This window comes from Vipera berus (genome assembly GCF_964194415.1).
Source record: "Vipera berus genome assembly, chromosome: 3".
Lineage (NCBI taxonomy): Eukaryota > Metazoa > Chordata > Lepidosauria > Squamata > Viperidae > Vipera > Vipera berus.
Window position 1 is genome coordinate 182,924,626 of NC_138204.1, and position 16,319 is coordinate 182,940,944.

The 16,319-nt window shown below is 33.9% G+C and overlaps 1 protein-coding gene across 1 annotated transcript in view; it reads right to left on the bottom strand.

Moving 5' to 3' along the window:
- Nucleotides 1-16,319, bottom strand: part of TRPA1 (transient receptor potential cation channel subfamily A member 1) — a gene marked incomplete at both ends in the record, with an annotated part of 41,188 nt that overhangs the window by 3,949 nt on the left and 20,920 nt on the right. Inside the window, 12 exons of the mRNA XM_081325608.1 lie at nt 522-590; nt 1,588-1,770; nt 3,010-3,139; nt 5,069-5,238; nt 5,657-5,746; nt 8,165-8,306; nt 8,643-8,713; nt 9,462-9,560; nt 10,349-10,408; nt 11,571-11,664; nt 13,467-13,633; nt 15,676-15,790. Coding sequence (XP_081181734.1) covers nt 522-590; nt 1,588-1,770; nt 3,010-3,139; nt 5,069-5,238; nt 5,657-5,746; nt 8,165-8,306; nt 8,643-8,713; nt 9,462-9,560; nt 10,349-10,408; nt 11,571-11,664; nt 13,467-13,633; nt 15,676-15,790 — 1,390 coding nt within the window. The remainder of the gene's footprint in view (nt 1-521; nt 591-1,587; nt 1,771-3,009; nt 3,140-5,068; nt 5,239-5,656; nt 5,747-8,164; nt 8,307-8,642; nt 8,714-9,461; nt 9,561-10,348; nt 10,409-11,570; nt 11,665-13,466; nt 13,634-15,675; nt 15,791-16,319) is intronic.

Here is a 16,319-nt window from a genome sequence, read left to right on the forward strand (position 1 = left end):
TGAGAAAATTATAGGTTACAATATAATATTTTAATACAAATATGAGGTCAATGATTACTCAACAGCATAAGAATATATGATGGAGGTAACATATGTGTGGGAGTATTTTGAGAGCTTAGTGAATGATTCAATATGAGGAAGCAAATGAAAGATTTATGATGTTTCTTATTCGTTTAATACATTTATGATAAAAGTATAAAGGCTTGTGGCAATGACATGATGTTTATGGATGTGAATATATGCCAATTATGCCTATTGGGTGAGAATATTTGAAATGAATATTAGGTAGACTAAAACAACCAGACAAATTCATATGAAACTTAATGAATCAAATACAAAGTTAATTGTATTTGACAGGAAAAATGTAATAATAAGTTGCATGATATAGCTAAATGGTGAAAGATTAAAACAAACAGAAGAATCATTTACCAATAATTTTTCAATTTACTTTCCCAGCAGCAAAGGGGGAATATTAACTCCTATATATAATCAATATAAAATCTACCATGCACTTCACAAACCTGCATTGCTATTCTTTTCATTGCAGCATACTTCTGCACCTCTGCAATGTCACCAACAGCCAAACCAATCTATAACACAGAAATCAGACTCAGCAAAAGGTTTTTTTAATGCTTTCCAAGTATTTCAATCCCTTTCTGTTTTACTAAAATTAAAGTAGTTTTACTAAAATTGTCCACCCATCCATTATGAGGAAAAAGAGGTGAAGGTTTAGACACTGACTTAATATTTCTCTTTTAACTTCAAAGCTTATCAGCCATTAGAAATGGATCTCATAGTGATAATCTGAATTGATAGTCCGGATAGAATAAGGAGAGCCTTGGATTCCTTCATCAGTAACCATTAAAAGCCTGTCTAATTCACTTTACCCCAATAGACTAAACTGAACAAATTTGAAATAAAATGCAAATAGATATCAATTCCAATTATAATCATCCTAGATGCAATATTTTGAGTCACCCAGATTTTCAAAGACAGTTCCAAAATGCTATAATAATCCTATATGGAAACTATTATAAAGCAGCTTTTTCTGGTGCCTCTACATTGAGTTTGTAAGAGATAATGGGAGTTATTGTTCAAGTATTTCAGGAAGGATAATAAACATTCTCATAATACTACTTGAGCCATTTCTGGATGGCAGTCATGCAGTTTTGTTGTAATATTTGCAGTCACTATAAGCATCATAAATAATACATTAAAGGAACTACAGCTGTCTGATTTGCCTGCAGAAATTCCTATGTACAATCTCTTTAACATTCCTTTAATTAATCTCCTAAGAAATACAGACAGTGGCTAATGTTTGTTAGTCAGAATAGACTGCAATGGGCTAAAAGGAAGATTCTTTCCATGTTAGGAAAAATACAAGACCATAATAGTTCTGCCCTCAACAAGCCAAAAAGCAAATGTTGCTGATGCCTATTATTTGCTCCTAATAAATTGCAGCAATGTTCCTTCCATATCTCTAGTAATATATTTTCCATAGAGAAAAAATAAATAAAATAAAATAAATTTATGCAAGTTCCAACTAAGGTGCTGTCAACACCTGACCTTAATATAGTTAATTCTTACCAGCAAGTTCATAAGAAGAATTGGGATAAGCAGAGAAAAGATAATGAGAATTATAAAACTCAGGAATGGAAAAGGGAGTTTATCAGAAAGCATTGGTTCAAGGAAAGCTTCACGGTAGTTGTTATCTCCTAGCATCATGGAAAATGTTTGCATTACTGAAAGATATGGAGTGCCATATGTTTGCTAAAAGGAAAAAGAGGAAAGATAGTAATTTATAAGGTTCTGTTTTCAGACTTACACATAATTTCCTGGTTTTTCATAGGTGTTCTATTATCTCAAATGTTACTATTTGCATTCTTTTAAATATATCTTTCATTTTATATTTAATAGACCCCATAGAGATTGCAATAGATTTTTTAAATGCCTTCAGTGCTCACATTAAGCAATCCAAAGAAAATTATGGATATAATTTTTTAATCTGAAAGCATTTATCATTGGTAGGAAGCAAGTATATTTTGATTTTTAAACAGTAGGATTTTGAATTTGGGACAGTTTGGATACCCCCCAAAATAGTTATTTAATCTCTCCTTTCTGTGTATTAGGTTACCTATGCATGTTGAGGGAGGTCATTTCCAACAGAACAATGAGCTATAGTCACCTACCACTTAATTTTCTAATAATACCAGAAACACCAAATTTATTAAGAAAATAAATATGATACTAAAGAGTGATGATTTATTTCTGATTAATTTTAGTTAAAAGAATTTTTAAAATCAGGTAAATAGACACTAGTACATTTAGGCATTAAAGTTATTAAAAACACCTTCATGTTGTCTAAATTCATGTCTGAAACTCACAAAACAGTACTATCAGTTAACGAAACATTGTTTTTGTTAACAGCTGCTTGATGGCATATAGTCAATTACGGTAAATCCATGCCTTTTCTATCCACCATCTTACATTTTGGTGTATCCACCAAGACTTAAAGAAGTTCACTCCAAGATACTGTTGTCTTCTGCTGTCACATTTAACTTGACTTAAGTAATACAATCCCATTAAATAACTCAGTTAAAATAATTTATCTTCCATATTTCATTTACATTTATTCAAATCCAAACATATAGACCAGGCATGTCAAACTTGCGGCTTGTAGGCCACATCCTGCCCACACAGGCCACACTCACACTGGCACTGCTAAGGCAAAAACCTCCTGATACATTACCATACATTGTGATCAGGGTTGACACCCCTCGTATAGACAGTTTCTACAGCAAAGTTTGCATTTTGTCTCCAGTTTTTAAATTAGAACTTCCTCTCATTACTTAAAAAAAAACCTCTCAAATTTACAGATAATACATTTTTAGGCACAGTAATCTTAATTTGTGGAATTAAATGTAATATAATATTTTAATACCAATATTTTAATAAAATTATTTTTTGTTTTAAAATAATTTTTCAAGTATTTAATATGACATTTCAAACCTGTGAACCAAGAAGAACATGGAAGCTGAGACCAAAAGCTAACATCAAAAAAAAGAAAACAATAATGATCCGTATCAGAGTCTTCAAAATTTCCCAGAACATCACAATATATATTCCATAATTTTCAAATCTGAGAAGAGAAAACACAATATTTAATTTAAAAAGGGGTATATATAATTTTCTTAATCTCTTAATCACATGACACATTTGAGAAGTCTTCTGTTTATACAGATCACTGCTATTTACAATTCTTCAACCAAGAAATGTTTGTAGAAAGATTCTCATTTTAGTAATTATGCTTTTTCATTAATTCTGATTCAGTCTCCATTCTCTTTTGTCATTTATAAGAATAGAATCTAGTCCTCATAGGCTGACAAAACAACGTGGTTGCCTTGTATTAAAATATGTATTAGCTACGGTATCTACTTATGTATGCTTTAAATCTCATTTTCCAATTGAAAAAAATATGAAGTTTTCTCCTTTTGTTGTAATATGAGAAACTAAAGTACCTTGACTGAACATTAAAAAATTCAGAACAATTAAAATGAAGTAATTTTTTGTAAAACTCCTGCTGCCCTATAGCAATGGGAAAGATAATAGCTAACAATGTGCTCTAATTATACTGACTATTATTTCATTATTAGTTGAGAAAATGCTAGTTCCTGTAGAACATGAATAGAAGCATGCTTTAATAACCTTGAAGGGACGCGGTGGCTCAGTGGGTTAGGACGCTGAGCTTGTCGATCAGAAGGTCGGCAGTTTGGCGGGTCGAATCCCGAGTGCCGCGTAACAGAGTGAGCGCCTGTTACTCGTCCCAGCTTCTGCCCACCTAGCAGTTCGAAAGCACGTAAAAATGCAAGTAGAAAAATAGGGACCACTACGGTGGGAAGGTAACAGCGTTCCGTGCGCCTTTGGCGTCTAGTCATGCCGGCCACATGACCACGGAGACGTCCTCGGACAAACGCTGGCTCTTCGGCTTTGAAACGGAGATGAGCACCGGCCCCTAGAGTCGGAAACGACTAGCACGCATGTGCGGGGGAACCTTTACCTTTACCTTTTTTAATAACCTTGCCCTGCTTGTGTCTAATATGCATTGGGTTATCATTGCAGAAAAAAATAGTTGGACTATGTTAAGTCTTGAGGTGAATATCTAGAAGTCTTCCTTGTCTTCATCTGATGAGCTGCACTCAAGAAAATTGGTATCATATTGAAAAAGCCCTCCTGTTCTATAGGGAATCATTTTAATCCAACTATGAGTCAAACAATTGGGATTAATTTTCTTTTCCCCCCACTATATTGGGATAATTCTTCAAAACATGTCTCTCATAAAAATAGGATTTATTTATTTGTTTGTTTGTTTGCATGAAAGGGGAGGCCATTAGGAAAAATTGGATTGCTTCAATAATGAACACAGTTATTTGATTTGATCCCATACAATTCGAAACCAATCTGATTTGAATTCAGCAACTTTAGTCCTCTTTAGTTCCTAGGTTCTAATTTTCAGATATCAGGCTCATAATGTTCTAAAGCTCTGATGTTTGCATATTCTTACAATATAAATTACCATTTTCTAAAAACAAGATACACTCATTTCTATACTTATAAGAACCTATGAATTTAAATCATTCTAAGGTAAAGGTAAAGTTTCCCCCGCACATGCGTGCTAGTCGTTTCCGACTCTAGGGGCCGGTGCTCATCTCCGTTTCAAAGCCGAAGAGCCAGCGCTTGTCCGAGGACGTCTCCGTGGTCATGTGGCCGGCATGACTAGACGCCAAAGGTGCACGGAACGCTGTTACCTTCCCACTGTAGTGGTCCCTATTTTTCTACTTGCATTTTTACGTGCTTTCGAACTGCTAGGTTGGCAGAAGCTGGGACGAGTAACAGGCGCTCACTCTGTTATGCGGCACTCGGGATTCGACCCGCCAAACTGCCGACCTTCCGATCGACAAGCTCAGCGTCCTAACCCACTGAGCCACCGCATCCCTTTAAATCATTCTACAGTAGCTCAAAACTTAATATAGAATAATTTATAACTACTTTCCTGAAGGTTCAAACTTGCCTTTGTAAATAGAACAAGAAGTTTGTCCAAGCCAAGAGTATAGCAATTGCACCACAGTCCCACTGTAAACGAACTGGTAACGTCATAAATAAAGATGACACAAAAATGATACTTGTAGTATAAATTGTCCAGTCAAGAAGGTTAGAATAATCCAACAAATAGTTTAATTTCTAAGATATAAAAAAAGTTAAACATTAATATTGTTGATAATGACGCAAATCAGATAGCATATTATTATTTCTAATTAATTCTAATAGACCAATTCTGGAGAGTCAGTTTGGTGCAGTGGTTATGGCTGTAATCTTGTCTTATGCTCAAAGCCATCTAAGTGACTGTGGGCCAGTCGCTCTCTCTCAACCCTAAGAAGGAGGCAATGACAAACCACTTAAAAAAAAAACTTTATCAAGTAAACTGCAGCAACTATTCCAGGCAGGTGCTAGGTCAAAAACTGACTCAAAGAAACACATCCACAGAAAAAAAGAGATCCTATTAAATAATGTTTTTCTTCATAAAAACATTTTATGTTAATTGCACATAAAATACTTCACATAATAATAAATAAATAAAATTCACAACATTAACCAATACCTGTTGGAATAGCTGTATTATTTCTTTGCAGATACCAAATAAACTCATGATAAAAACTAAAGACATACAAACTTTAATGAAGTTTGAATTCTGAAAAGAGGAAAAAAACAGGAAATGTTATTAATGGGCAAATGGAAAACATTTTTTTTCATTTTGCTTTTAATGTATTACATTGATGGGAAAATTGCCCAATATCTTGCGCTATTAGTAATCAGACATAATATATAAACTTGAAAATTGAAGTCTGGTGCCAGATGGTAGAAGATTATCCTATACTATTAACAAATATTTCAGAACTACAGAAACATGGAATTATTCCTTAGAAAAATAGAAGTAGATTGATAATGCTCAAATTTCTAATCCAAAACTATTATACTGTACCACAAGACTGAAACTAAAACTCCCCAGTATCACCCAGTATCCTTAGGGAGAGAGAAGAGAGGATTCTGAGGACAGAAGGATTCCCAGGATCCAGCTCCAAGTACAGAAGAAATAAATTATACCTGTTGCCCTCTGAGGTATTTCTAGCTCCACAAGGATTCTTTCTTATTTTCTTCAGCTTGTAAATTAACTCCCTGACTATTATCCATGCAAGCTATGGAAGACAATAACCAAAATCTTTAACATATTGTATATTATGTCGTGGGCTCTGGTGAGCAGGAATGAAGACACACAGCTGAGTACAGAGAAACTCATTCTTTTATTAAGCTGGAACTGTACTGGGGACTTGGGGTGCATCTTGCCACAATATATAGCCAAACCCTCTGGTAGCAACCAATGAGATTGAACCCATGCTTGCCGCCCAAGGTTGACCAATTGCAGGACCAGACATGTCCTGTCTGGTTTGCTGGAGAGCCGTTAACTCTCCAGTACATAACATTGCATAAATGCAGGGCCAGGTCTTTAACCAACCTTATTATGCATGTTACATGAACTCAGCTACAGTACTTACATAGCACAGTAAATATGTGCTATGTAAGGGGGACAACATAACATTCAATAGAAGTTCCTCCATTTCTATTACATCTCCCAAAGGGATATTTTTGTTTTATCCATAATACACAAGCATTATTCATTCTAAAATTGCTGGGAACAACTGTAGCGAACATAAACATAAACATATCTGTTTAAGCAATCCGGTCTGGTCTGACGGGCTCTGTTTTAATTATTGTTTTAAGATAACTATTTGTGCATTCTGTTATTTATGTTCACTGTTCACCGCCCTGAGTCCTTAGGGAGAAGGGCGGTATACAAATCAAATAAATAAATAAATAAATAAATAATAGAGAAGAACATTTCAGGGTTGAAATGAAACGTCTGTGGTGGTCATGGAATTTGGTTGTTTTCTTGCAGACATTTTATTACTAAACAAGGTAACATCATCAATGGTAGTGGAGGGTGGGGGTTATGTTGGCAGGTGTGATCTTGGTGACCAACACTGACAGGACAAGTGTCTAGAACAGGGGTTTTCAAACTTGGTCCTTTTATGACTTGTGGACTTCAACTCCCAGTTATCACCTGTTTTATGACCTTTCCTCCCTTCCCATAAAACCTTGTTTCCTGAATGTCTGCTAACACTGGAGATATAACTAGGAACAGAAGTTCAATCTGTGAGCCTACACAAGGTTACACAATTTGTGTGCCTAGGCCCTAGGTCTTCATGTGACTCATTAAAAATATTGGTTAGTGCAATCCGAAGTACCACTCCAAACATTGTCAAATCATCCTTTTTAATTATAAAAGGACAAATCTTAATGGTTAGCAATATTAACTCAATTAATCAAATTTAAATTTAATGACACTTATTTAGTCTTCTTGTTGTTGTTAGTTGCAAAGTCATGTCCGACCCCATTGCGACCCCATGGACAATGTTCCTCCTGGCCTTCCTGTCCTCTACCATCTTGAGTTCATTTAAGCTCAATTTAGTCTTGATCCCTCCCTAATTTCTAATCTCATTTACTTTTTTGGAAATATGTCTGTTCACCTCACTCAAAGGACAACTACTGTATGACAGCATATCCCTGATTTAGGGTCTGACCAAGGTAGCCTCAGGAAAAGTCATACTGAAATGTTTTTCCAGAGTTCTAATGGTTCTAGAGGCCTCCATAGATTCCTAAGCTGTATACTGTAAGTACATGCAAATATTGAAAGGAAACATCTTTCTTTGACCTCTTCCACATAAAAGTCCTGAAATATCTGAAAAGAGATGGTTTCCATGTCAATAAAACCAGTGCATCAGAATGCACTTTAAAATATTAATGTTTATACAGACTTAAAATACTGCTTTACAGTTCTATTTAGTAATACTCTAAGAACTTAGGAACTGTTTTTCTAGATCAAATTAAGATCTTTTCTCACCCAGAATTCTAACAATGATTATTCTTGGAAGATCACAAAAATATATGAAAGCAAATATAGTATTTATATGTGTTACTTAATCATAGGTTCAAGTTCATTGCTTTATTGATAAATTCAACTACAAAGCAATGTAATGAATTAAAGCTGTACCTTATTATCAAAAGGTCCATACTGAAGCGTTGCATTGAAAGAAATATGTGGCTCTAAATTGGTGATCAGGAGGGTAAGAGGTATTAAGCCAAGGGAATACACAGCCAGATTCAAAATATGCGCTCGGAAACCATAGGCCATCCTATAAAATAAAATTGTATTCAGTATGACTTTCATAATATAAGTGATAGCATTTTTCACCTCAGCAGGAAAAAATGTAAACAAGGAGAGGCTCTGAGAACAAAATCTAAATTGGAACATTTTTCTAATAATTATATTTACAATTGCTATAGTTACTAAGGATATCATAACTCTTATGTGTTCTTTCCATAAATCATAAATGTATTTATTTATTAATTTTGTAAGTCATCTATCTCCCCAACATAAATAAAATAACAGTGATTTAAGAGGTCAGATTTCAAAGAACCTGAATTAGAACAAAATGTGAAAGACAATATCTTTTAAAATGGCTACTTACCATTTCATAAGTAAATATTCTGTACAAACAGGATGACTAAGCAGTTCAACACGATTGTGACGTACCATGGCCTGGGATAAGATGGGAAAAATACAGGTTTTTCATTTTACATCCAACCTATTATTTATATTAAACAATAATATGATTTGACATTATTATTAATTTAAGAACATGATCATATTCATAAAATGTGTATTTATACATTTATTGGTACAAAGATGAAAGCTATTCTACATCAGCAAATAGATGTCCTGTAAGGCATGCATTCTGCCACCAGTTAAATATGATTTTAACAGTTTAGTTTATCAAAATGGATAACTTGAAAAATATGTGATTATTTGGAGTGGGGTGAAAGAAAAAGAGAATCTCAAGTCAGTCCTAATGAACTGCAAATTTAAGGACATTACAGCGAATTCTTACAGAATATTTTAAATGGTCCTAGATTACAGTTTCAGTTGCTACAGCAGAGGTCCCCAACCACTGGGCTGTGGCCCACTACTGGGCCTCAGCCTGTTTGGAACTGGGCCATGCAAGCAGGGGTGAGCACATGATCACAGGCGAAGTTCCCCATGTGTGAGCGGCAGCTGCTTGTGCTTGCATACGAAGCTCCCATTGTGCGAGTGGTAGACACTTCCCCTTGAGCACAAAGCTCCCCTTACACGAGTGGTGTCTCTCTTACACTTGCATGCAAAGTTCCCCTCCCCTTCCACTCGCAGGGAACTATCCCATCTTCCTCCCCCGCCCCAGGTCACCAAACCAGAAAGGTTGGGGACCTCTGCTCTACAGTATTAGGTATGGTTTCACATAAGCATAACTTACATTTAAAGCAAGAAGTGGCTCATAAACTACTCCCTCATTCTCTTTAAATTTCTTCTTAAGTTTCAATGGACATTGAAGATATCTGAAGTTATATTCAATCTATATAAATATGAACCAACACAGCTTAATTTTGGAACAAACTTGTAATACATCATACTTTTAAAAGATTTAACTTAAATCTCTTCTAAAGTCTTAGAAAAAAGTAGTCTGGGCATGATTGCCAATGATTGTGGTTTGCAAGCTTACTTACTTACTATGCTCCAATTATTTCAGTAAATATATTCAGGGTACAGGCATAAGCATAAATATGCGCACACAAACTTTGATATTATAATTTCTTCAATTCAGGGAAATTAAGGAATTTAAAATATTTGGGTGTTTTATAAAATTTTGATGTAATATTTACTGTTGACAGTATATATTCCATTTTGGATTTTAGTGCTGAACTTAACTTACATTTTGGTGACAATTGTATATCATTTTAAATCATGGTCATATAATAATCCTATAAGCTATTCTTCAAAATTAAACAATTAATTTTAATTAAATGAATATTAGTTAATTAAATTTAATATAATTGCTTCTTATACACACACACATATGCATACATACATATACATATACAAAAAGAGAGCAGAAAAGAGAATGGATGTACAGCTTGTTCCTGTGGGTTTAATTTATAATAAGGTATAGTTTAATGTAATATGCAAATTCAACTTTTTCCTTCAGGGAATTCCAATTAAATAGTTAAAACACATTATTTAACTTAATATATAACAACTGACTATATGTTTCTTGCCCAAGAATCATATGGCCATTACAACCTCAAAATGCTTTATTAATTCTAAAACTCCTTAGTAGGTAAAACTGCTTTGGATTTTACTTACACAGAATTCTTTAGATCCTTTTTCATCAGTTGATTCAATAATGCAATTGTCTAAAACCAACTAAGCAAAAATAGAGAAACATTTCTATGTTTTTTACCAACAAAATTATGCAATCACATTATACAGTGTAGAAAATTAATTCTGAATAAAATTGAATGATGAAAAGTACATCTAAACTGAAGCAGTTTTTAATTTTTCATATTCAAAAGGACATTAAGGATTTGTTTTTGTTTTAGGTTCAGAGACATGTGTCAAAGACTAGTCTATTTAGATGACATGTTTAGGATTTTAAAGTTTAATCGTAACACTAAGGGTAGCATTAATGTTTCCCTATTATTCACAAGGGTAAGATGTTTTTTGCACTCCTATTGCCTCCAGAATTTAAACTCCCATTAGCATTTAGGATAGCTTTTCCATGGCCAATAGCACAATGATGGAAGTAAGTTTTAATACACACACTCATCAATGTGTTTCAAATTTAGTTTGACCATAGTTCCAGAAGATAGTGATTTTGAAATTTCTTATTCATGTCAATCTACCTAACAGTATGAACTAAGTGATTGTATCTTAGAATGATGAAAATAAAATAACCTGACAAATGGATTTGTTCAAAACGGGCATTCATTCTTCTCTGCTAAGAGAATTGTCTGGTGTTTTGGAATGATTCTTCTTTATTTTACTATCAGAAGATCTGAACTTGTACATGTAAAATTAGTTCTTTTTGTAGTGATGTTAAAAAAATGCAGTCATTGATAGAAACGATAACATAAGAAGAAAACAGGCCATATTAAAGCTTGTACATGGCATAAGGAATATCCACAGGTTGGGTCAAAATAAACATGAAGAGAGATATGCTCAAATATATGCTAATTTCACACAATACTATTATCTCAGTCTTCTTCACCTTTATGCCCCTTTGGGATTTTAGTTCCAGACTACCCCAAACTGGATTATAGCTTCAGATGTCCCCAAACTGGGGATATAATGAGATCACAAATTGGAAAAATTAAAAACAACTTTTTTGTAAATTCAAGGGTTGGACTCTTATATACAACTCGATGTTTTTAAATAAAAACACCTAGGATTTCATGGACAGAAATCCATATTGTTTTTCATAACAATATGGAAGTAGCTTGTTACTGCCTTAATTTTGGGGGGAATGGGGTAACTTCCAGTTCTGGCCTTAACTACAAGTTACATCACTAGCTCAATATAACCTTACTTTTAAACATTCAGGAAGATATTCAACCATCTCTAGTATTGCACATTTGTTTATAGAAGAATGGTGAGAAAATGTTGTTATAGATTCTTCCCATCTGAAAAAGAAAATAAGTTGAAAGGGTTCAGAATGACTATTTGTAGTGATAGGAGAAAAAACACATTGCTGTATCTTCAATAAGAATAAAGTATCCTTTGGGAAAGCTCCATTCAGGATGATTCCATGCAGTTTTCTTTGCAACAGTATAGAAGAGGCTTGCCATTCTCTCCCATCCAAATACTAAGCAAGCCCTACGCTGCTTAGCTTCCAAACCAGACAAGACCGCCCATGTGCCACTACCTGATCACAACATTCATGTTTTTAAAAGGATTACTACAAAAATGTTGACATTCAGCTCAACTACAAATATAACAAAGTAAAAAGGAGTAGGCTAGGCAGTATTTAGCATGTTCTATAACAGCAAGGTCTTAGCAATTCTTGAAGTCAAGTGGTATGTCACAGCTTTGTAACGATGTCATACTATTGCTCTTATATGTCAGGTGGGAAAAATGTCTTAAATTAGCTAAACATTGGCTTTCTACTCCTATATCTAGCATTTTGTGAGTATACTCTATATTATAAATGTAACAGGAAGGATGAAAAAAATTATACAGGTATATTGAGCTGATTCAAAAAGGGAAATTAATACTCTGAGTTGCGTATTTGAACCGGAGCTGAACTGGTGTGCATTCTTTAAATTGATTTGTATACCAATGAGAGGACTATATTGACATATAGCATAAAACTTATTTTCTTATCAGAAATGCTTATTATGTTTATGCTTTATTAAACTACAAAATAACAATGTAGGATTTGACTTCTACAAACATTTCCATCCAGATTATAATAGTGCCTTTTAAGATTCCTCACTTATCTTGGGGGTGGGGGTGGAGGGTGGTGGAATGTGGTAGGGAGGAGCATATAGTAGGCCTTTTCAGTAGGGACATGCCTTTTGTAGAAGAGCTTGTTCCCTTGCATGGCCTTCTGTAACTGGAAAAGTTGCTTTTCTAGGAGATCATCAGAAATTGACTTGAGTCAGCAGCAACAATACAGCTTAATTTTTATTATAATTTCTGATGTTAATGTAATTATTGTAATTATTATTTTACTAGTTTTATTACTTATAATCACACCAAGAATATGTTAAAAACTGAAGTAAATGAATAAATAATTCCATCAGCTTGGGGTGTGTGTGAAAAAGCCCTAATAAGCAGGCATATACATAGAATGAAGGCTACTGCTAAGTTTGTAAGCCACCCTGAGTCTTCGGAGAAAGGCGGGATATAAATGGAATTAAAATAAAAAATAAAAAAATAAAAAATAAATATTTTTCAACCATAGTTTCCAGGTCCCTTATCATTTTAGTAATTCTCATCTGAACTTATTTAATATCCTTTTCAGCTATGGTGCTCAGAACCAGTCTAAGTACTGAAAGTGATGTTCAACCAGGGCAGAGTGGAATGGAAAAGTACTGTGCATGATCTGGACTCGATTTTTCAGATGATTAATGCAGAGAATTTGCATTTGCTTTTTTAGCAGCAGCATGAAACTGCTTGCTCATGTTTAACTTAACTTTCACTGCAATGAATAGAATTTAGCAGAGATAAATATAAAGTTCTGCACTGAGCCAGGAAAAAAACAAAGAAATATAACATCAGGACATCTGACTTGCAGTGGTAGATGTACAATAGTAAATAAAAGTTTTGGTTGGCCTTCTTGACCACTTTCTCATTTCATAATGGGAATTAGAAGTGGGATTTCACAGAGTGGCTAGTCATTTATTACACAGGACTGGGAAGAGCAACTAGTACTTTGGAAGAGAGAAGGAGAAGTCTCCTAAACAGATGTAGGAAGGCTTACCTTTTATGTAAAATTACAACATTTACAACATCTTTTTGTCCATTGTGTATAGCTTCATGAAGAAAAGAAGCTTCAGCTCTGTTCAGGAGAATTTTGGCATTTTCATCAAGAAGTAATTTCACTGCTTTTGCGTGGCCTTCTCTGGCAGCAAGATGAAGAGCTGTGTTCTTTCCCCACATCCACCCCAAGAACAATTTATTAAAATAATACAATTAGTCTATGAAACAAATAGCACGTGGAACTGAAACTGCTGGTTTTTTCTCTAGTACTTCACTGTCTCTGCTTCTATGTTTTCCTCCGACAGATTTTAAACTGTAAACATCAAGATGCGAGGATGTTCATTTATTCTACTGCTTAGTTGTAGAACAATCCTTCTAGAATGCCCACAATGCAGGGAGTCAGAAATTCATTTTGAAACCCATTTTTTAAAAAATGAAACTCAGAATTGTTGATATGATCTGTAGCTTCATTTCTGTCCACACTAAATAGCATTACTTCTAAGAAATGAATAATTATTCAAATACTTTATTTATGGTAAACAGGAAATTCACTATTGTACTTAACAAAAAGTTAACTATATACCAAAAATACTACTAATATTTGGAAACTGATGTCAAACTTTATTATTAATAGATGGACAAAAATCCCATTACATTGACAGGGTGTTGCCAAATGTTATCAAAATTAATATCATTTGGTTGATATCTATTTGAAGGGAAACCCCAGATTAATTCCAAATAGATATTTCATGCATATTTATAGAAATGGAAATGGAAAGACAGATCACCAAGAATCTCACTGGCTAAGTTGAAGTTATCTTATGAACAACGAGGTTTTAATTTATCATATTTCCAAAAATGTAATAGAACAGTGGCGAAGTGGTTAGAATGTAGTATTGCAGGCTAACTCTGCTTTCAGCCAGGAGATGCATCCTGACCGGTTGACTCATCCTTCTATCCTTCCAAGGTTGGTAAAATGAGGACTGAGATTATTGGGGGCAATATGCTGATATTTGTATACCACTTAGAAAGTGCTGTTAAGCAGAGTGGAGCAGTATGTAAGTCTAAGTACCAGTGCTATTTCATCATCTATATTTATGATGAATTAGAATTTAACTGAATATTCTACCTCTACAGGCTTCACTGGAAAGTTATTATGTATCTTTATTAAAATCTTTGCAATTATTCTAGTCAACATATAGTAAACAAAGGTTTTTCACTCCCTGGTTTACAAGTAGCTAGATAAATTTGGGGCACACTGAGACATAGATTAAATTTTGACACTAAGTCTTCTAAATATTTAACTTTGTTTAACATTATGAAAAAAAATTCCACTTTAAAAACATGTGTTAAGACATGTGGTTTGTAAGTGTTATTTTAAGGACTTTCAACAACAACCAGATTTAGAATTTTGTTTGCCTGATATTCAGTAATGGTAATATAAGTCTGCAATATTTAGATTGGATTCCTCAAAGAATGTACTGTATTCAAAAAGAGGAAACTAGATTTCTCTCTGTAAGTAATGTAGAAAAAATGAGGATATGTTAATTCACATGATTTTGTCATGTCCAGCTTTGGTTTCTTTGGGGAAGAACATGGTAACATATATAAGTAAATGTTTGGCTAAATGCTTTCATGTTAAAGATGTCAACGTTATTTTTAATTCTACTGCAAAATCCTGGAATCTGACTATTTTACAGGAATATTGGTTATATTGGATATGGGGAATAGCTAAGAAAACCATATTTCTTAGTTATAGTAAAAGTACTATTACCCCTGAAATCAAAGATTGAATTTAATAGATATAAATTTAATTTATATAAATATAACGTCTCAATTTTGGAAAGGCTATTTTTTTCTGATATAGGTGATTTACATCAATTTAGTATATTACTTTTTTCCGGGCATATTATGTAACACCTAGATCTCTGGAAAAGGCCCTAATAGAAATAACTGGAAATAATGACATAGTTATTCTTGCCAAAAGAATGACAAGCAACTCCAATATTTGGGCTCAGCTACCCAGAATAAAGGCAAGTGATAGAAGTACTCCTTTTTTTTAATGGCCACATGCACCCCTGCAAGCTATGTGATAATAACAATTGTAACACATTCGAGTTCCAATATTATGTAAGAGCTCACTGAACTACATAGTACTTAAAATTAAAGTTTAATGTTACTTTATAACTAAAAATTAGAAAGAAACTTACCCCTTCCTCATTTACTTTATCAGTGGCTTTCATATTAGTATTCAAAATAATTTGCATTGTGCGAGTATATCCACCCAAAGCAGCATGATGCAAAGCTGTCCAGCCTTTATAATCACTTATGGAAAAAACAGAATAAAATACTCTCACTTTGTTATAACAATTGAATGTTAGTCCATGGTGAGGTGTGTGTGTGTGTGTGTGTGTGTGTGTGTGTGTGCATGTACATGTGTAGAGAGATATACTATATACAAGGTGGCAAGTAATAATGTATTCGACCCTCAATGCCAACAACAACTTAATTTTAAGAACTTCTAAGGGACAGATGATTTTTACTACAAGGGCAATTCAGAAATAAACCTCCATTTGATTATCAATGACAGACACTTGCAGATAAAGAACTTTTATTATATACATTAGAAAACCAGGGCTTTTTTTGTCATAGAACGGTCAGAGCGGAGTTCCAGCACCTTTTTTAGATGGAACCTTGTAGGGTAGGCAAAGCGGGTTGTATGACATGTGTGAGTTCCGGCACCTTTTTGTTTTACTAAAAAAGCACTGTAGAAAACTACAGCATTACATTTCTTTTTGATATAATCACCATTTAAATTGAGGCACTTGTCATAAAGTCTTACTACTACTACTAC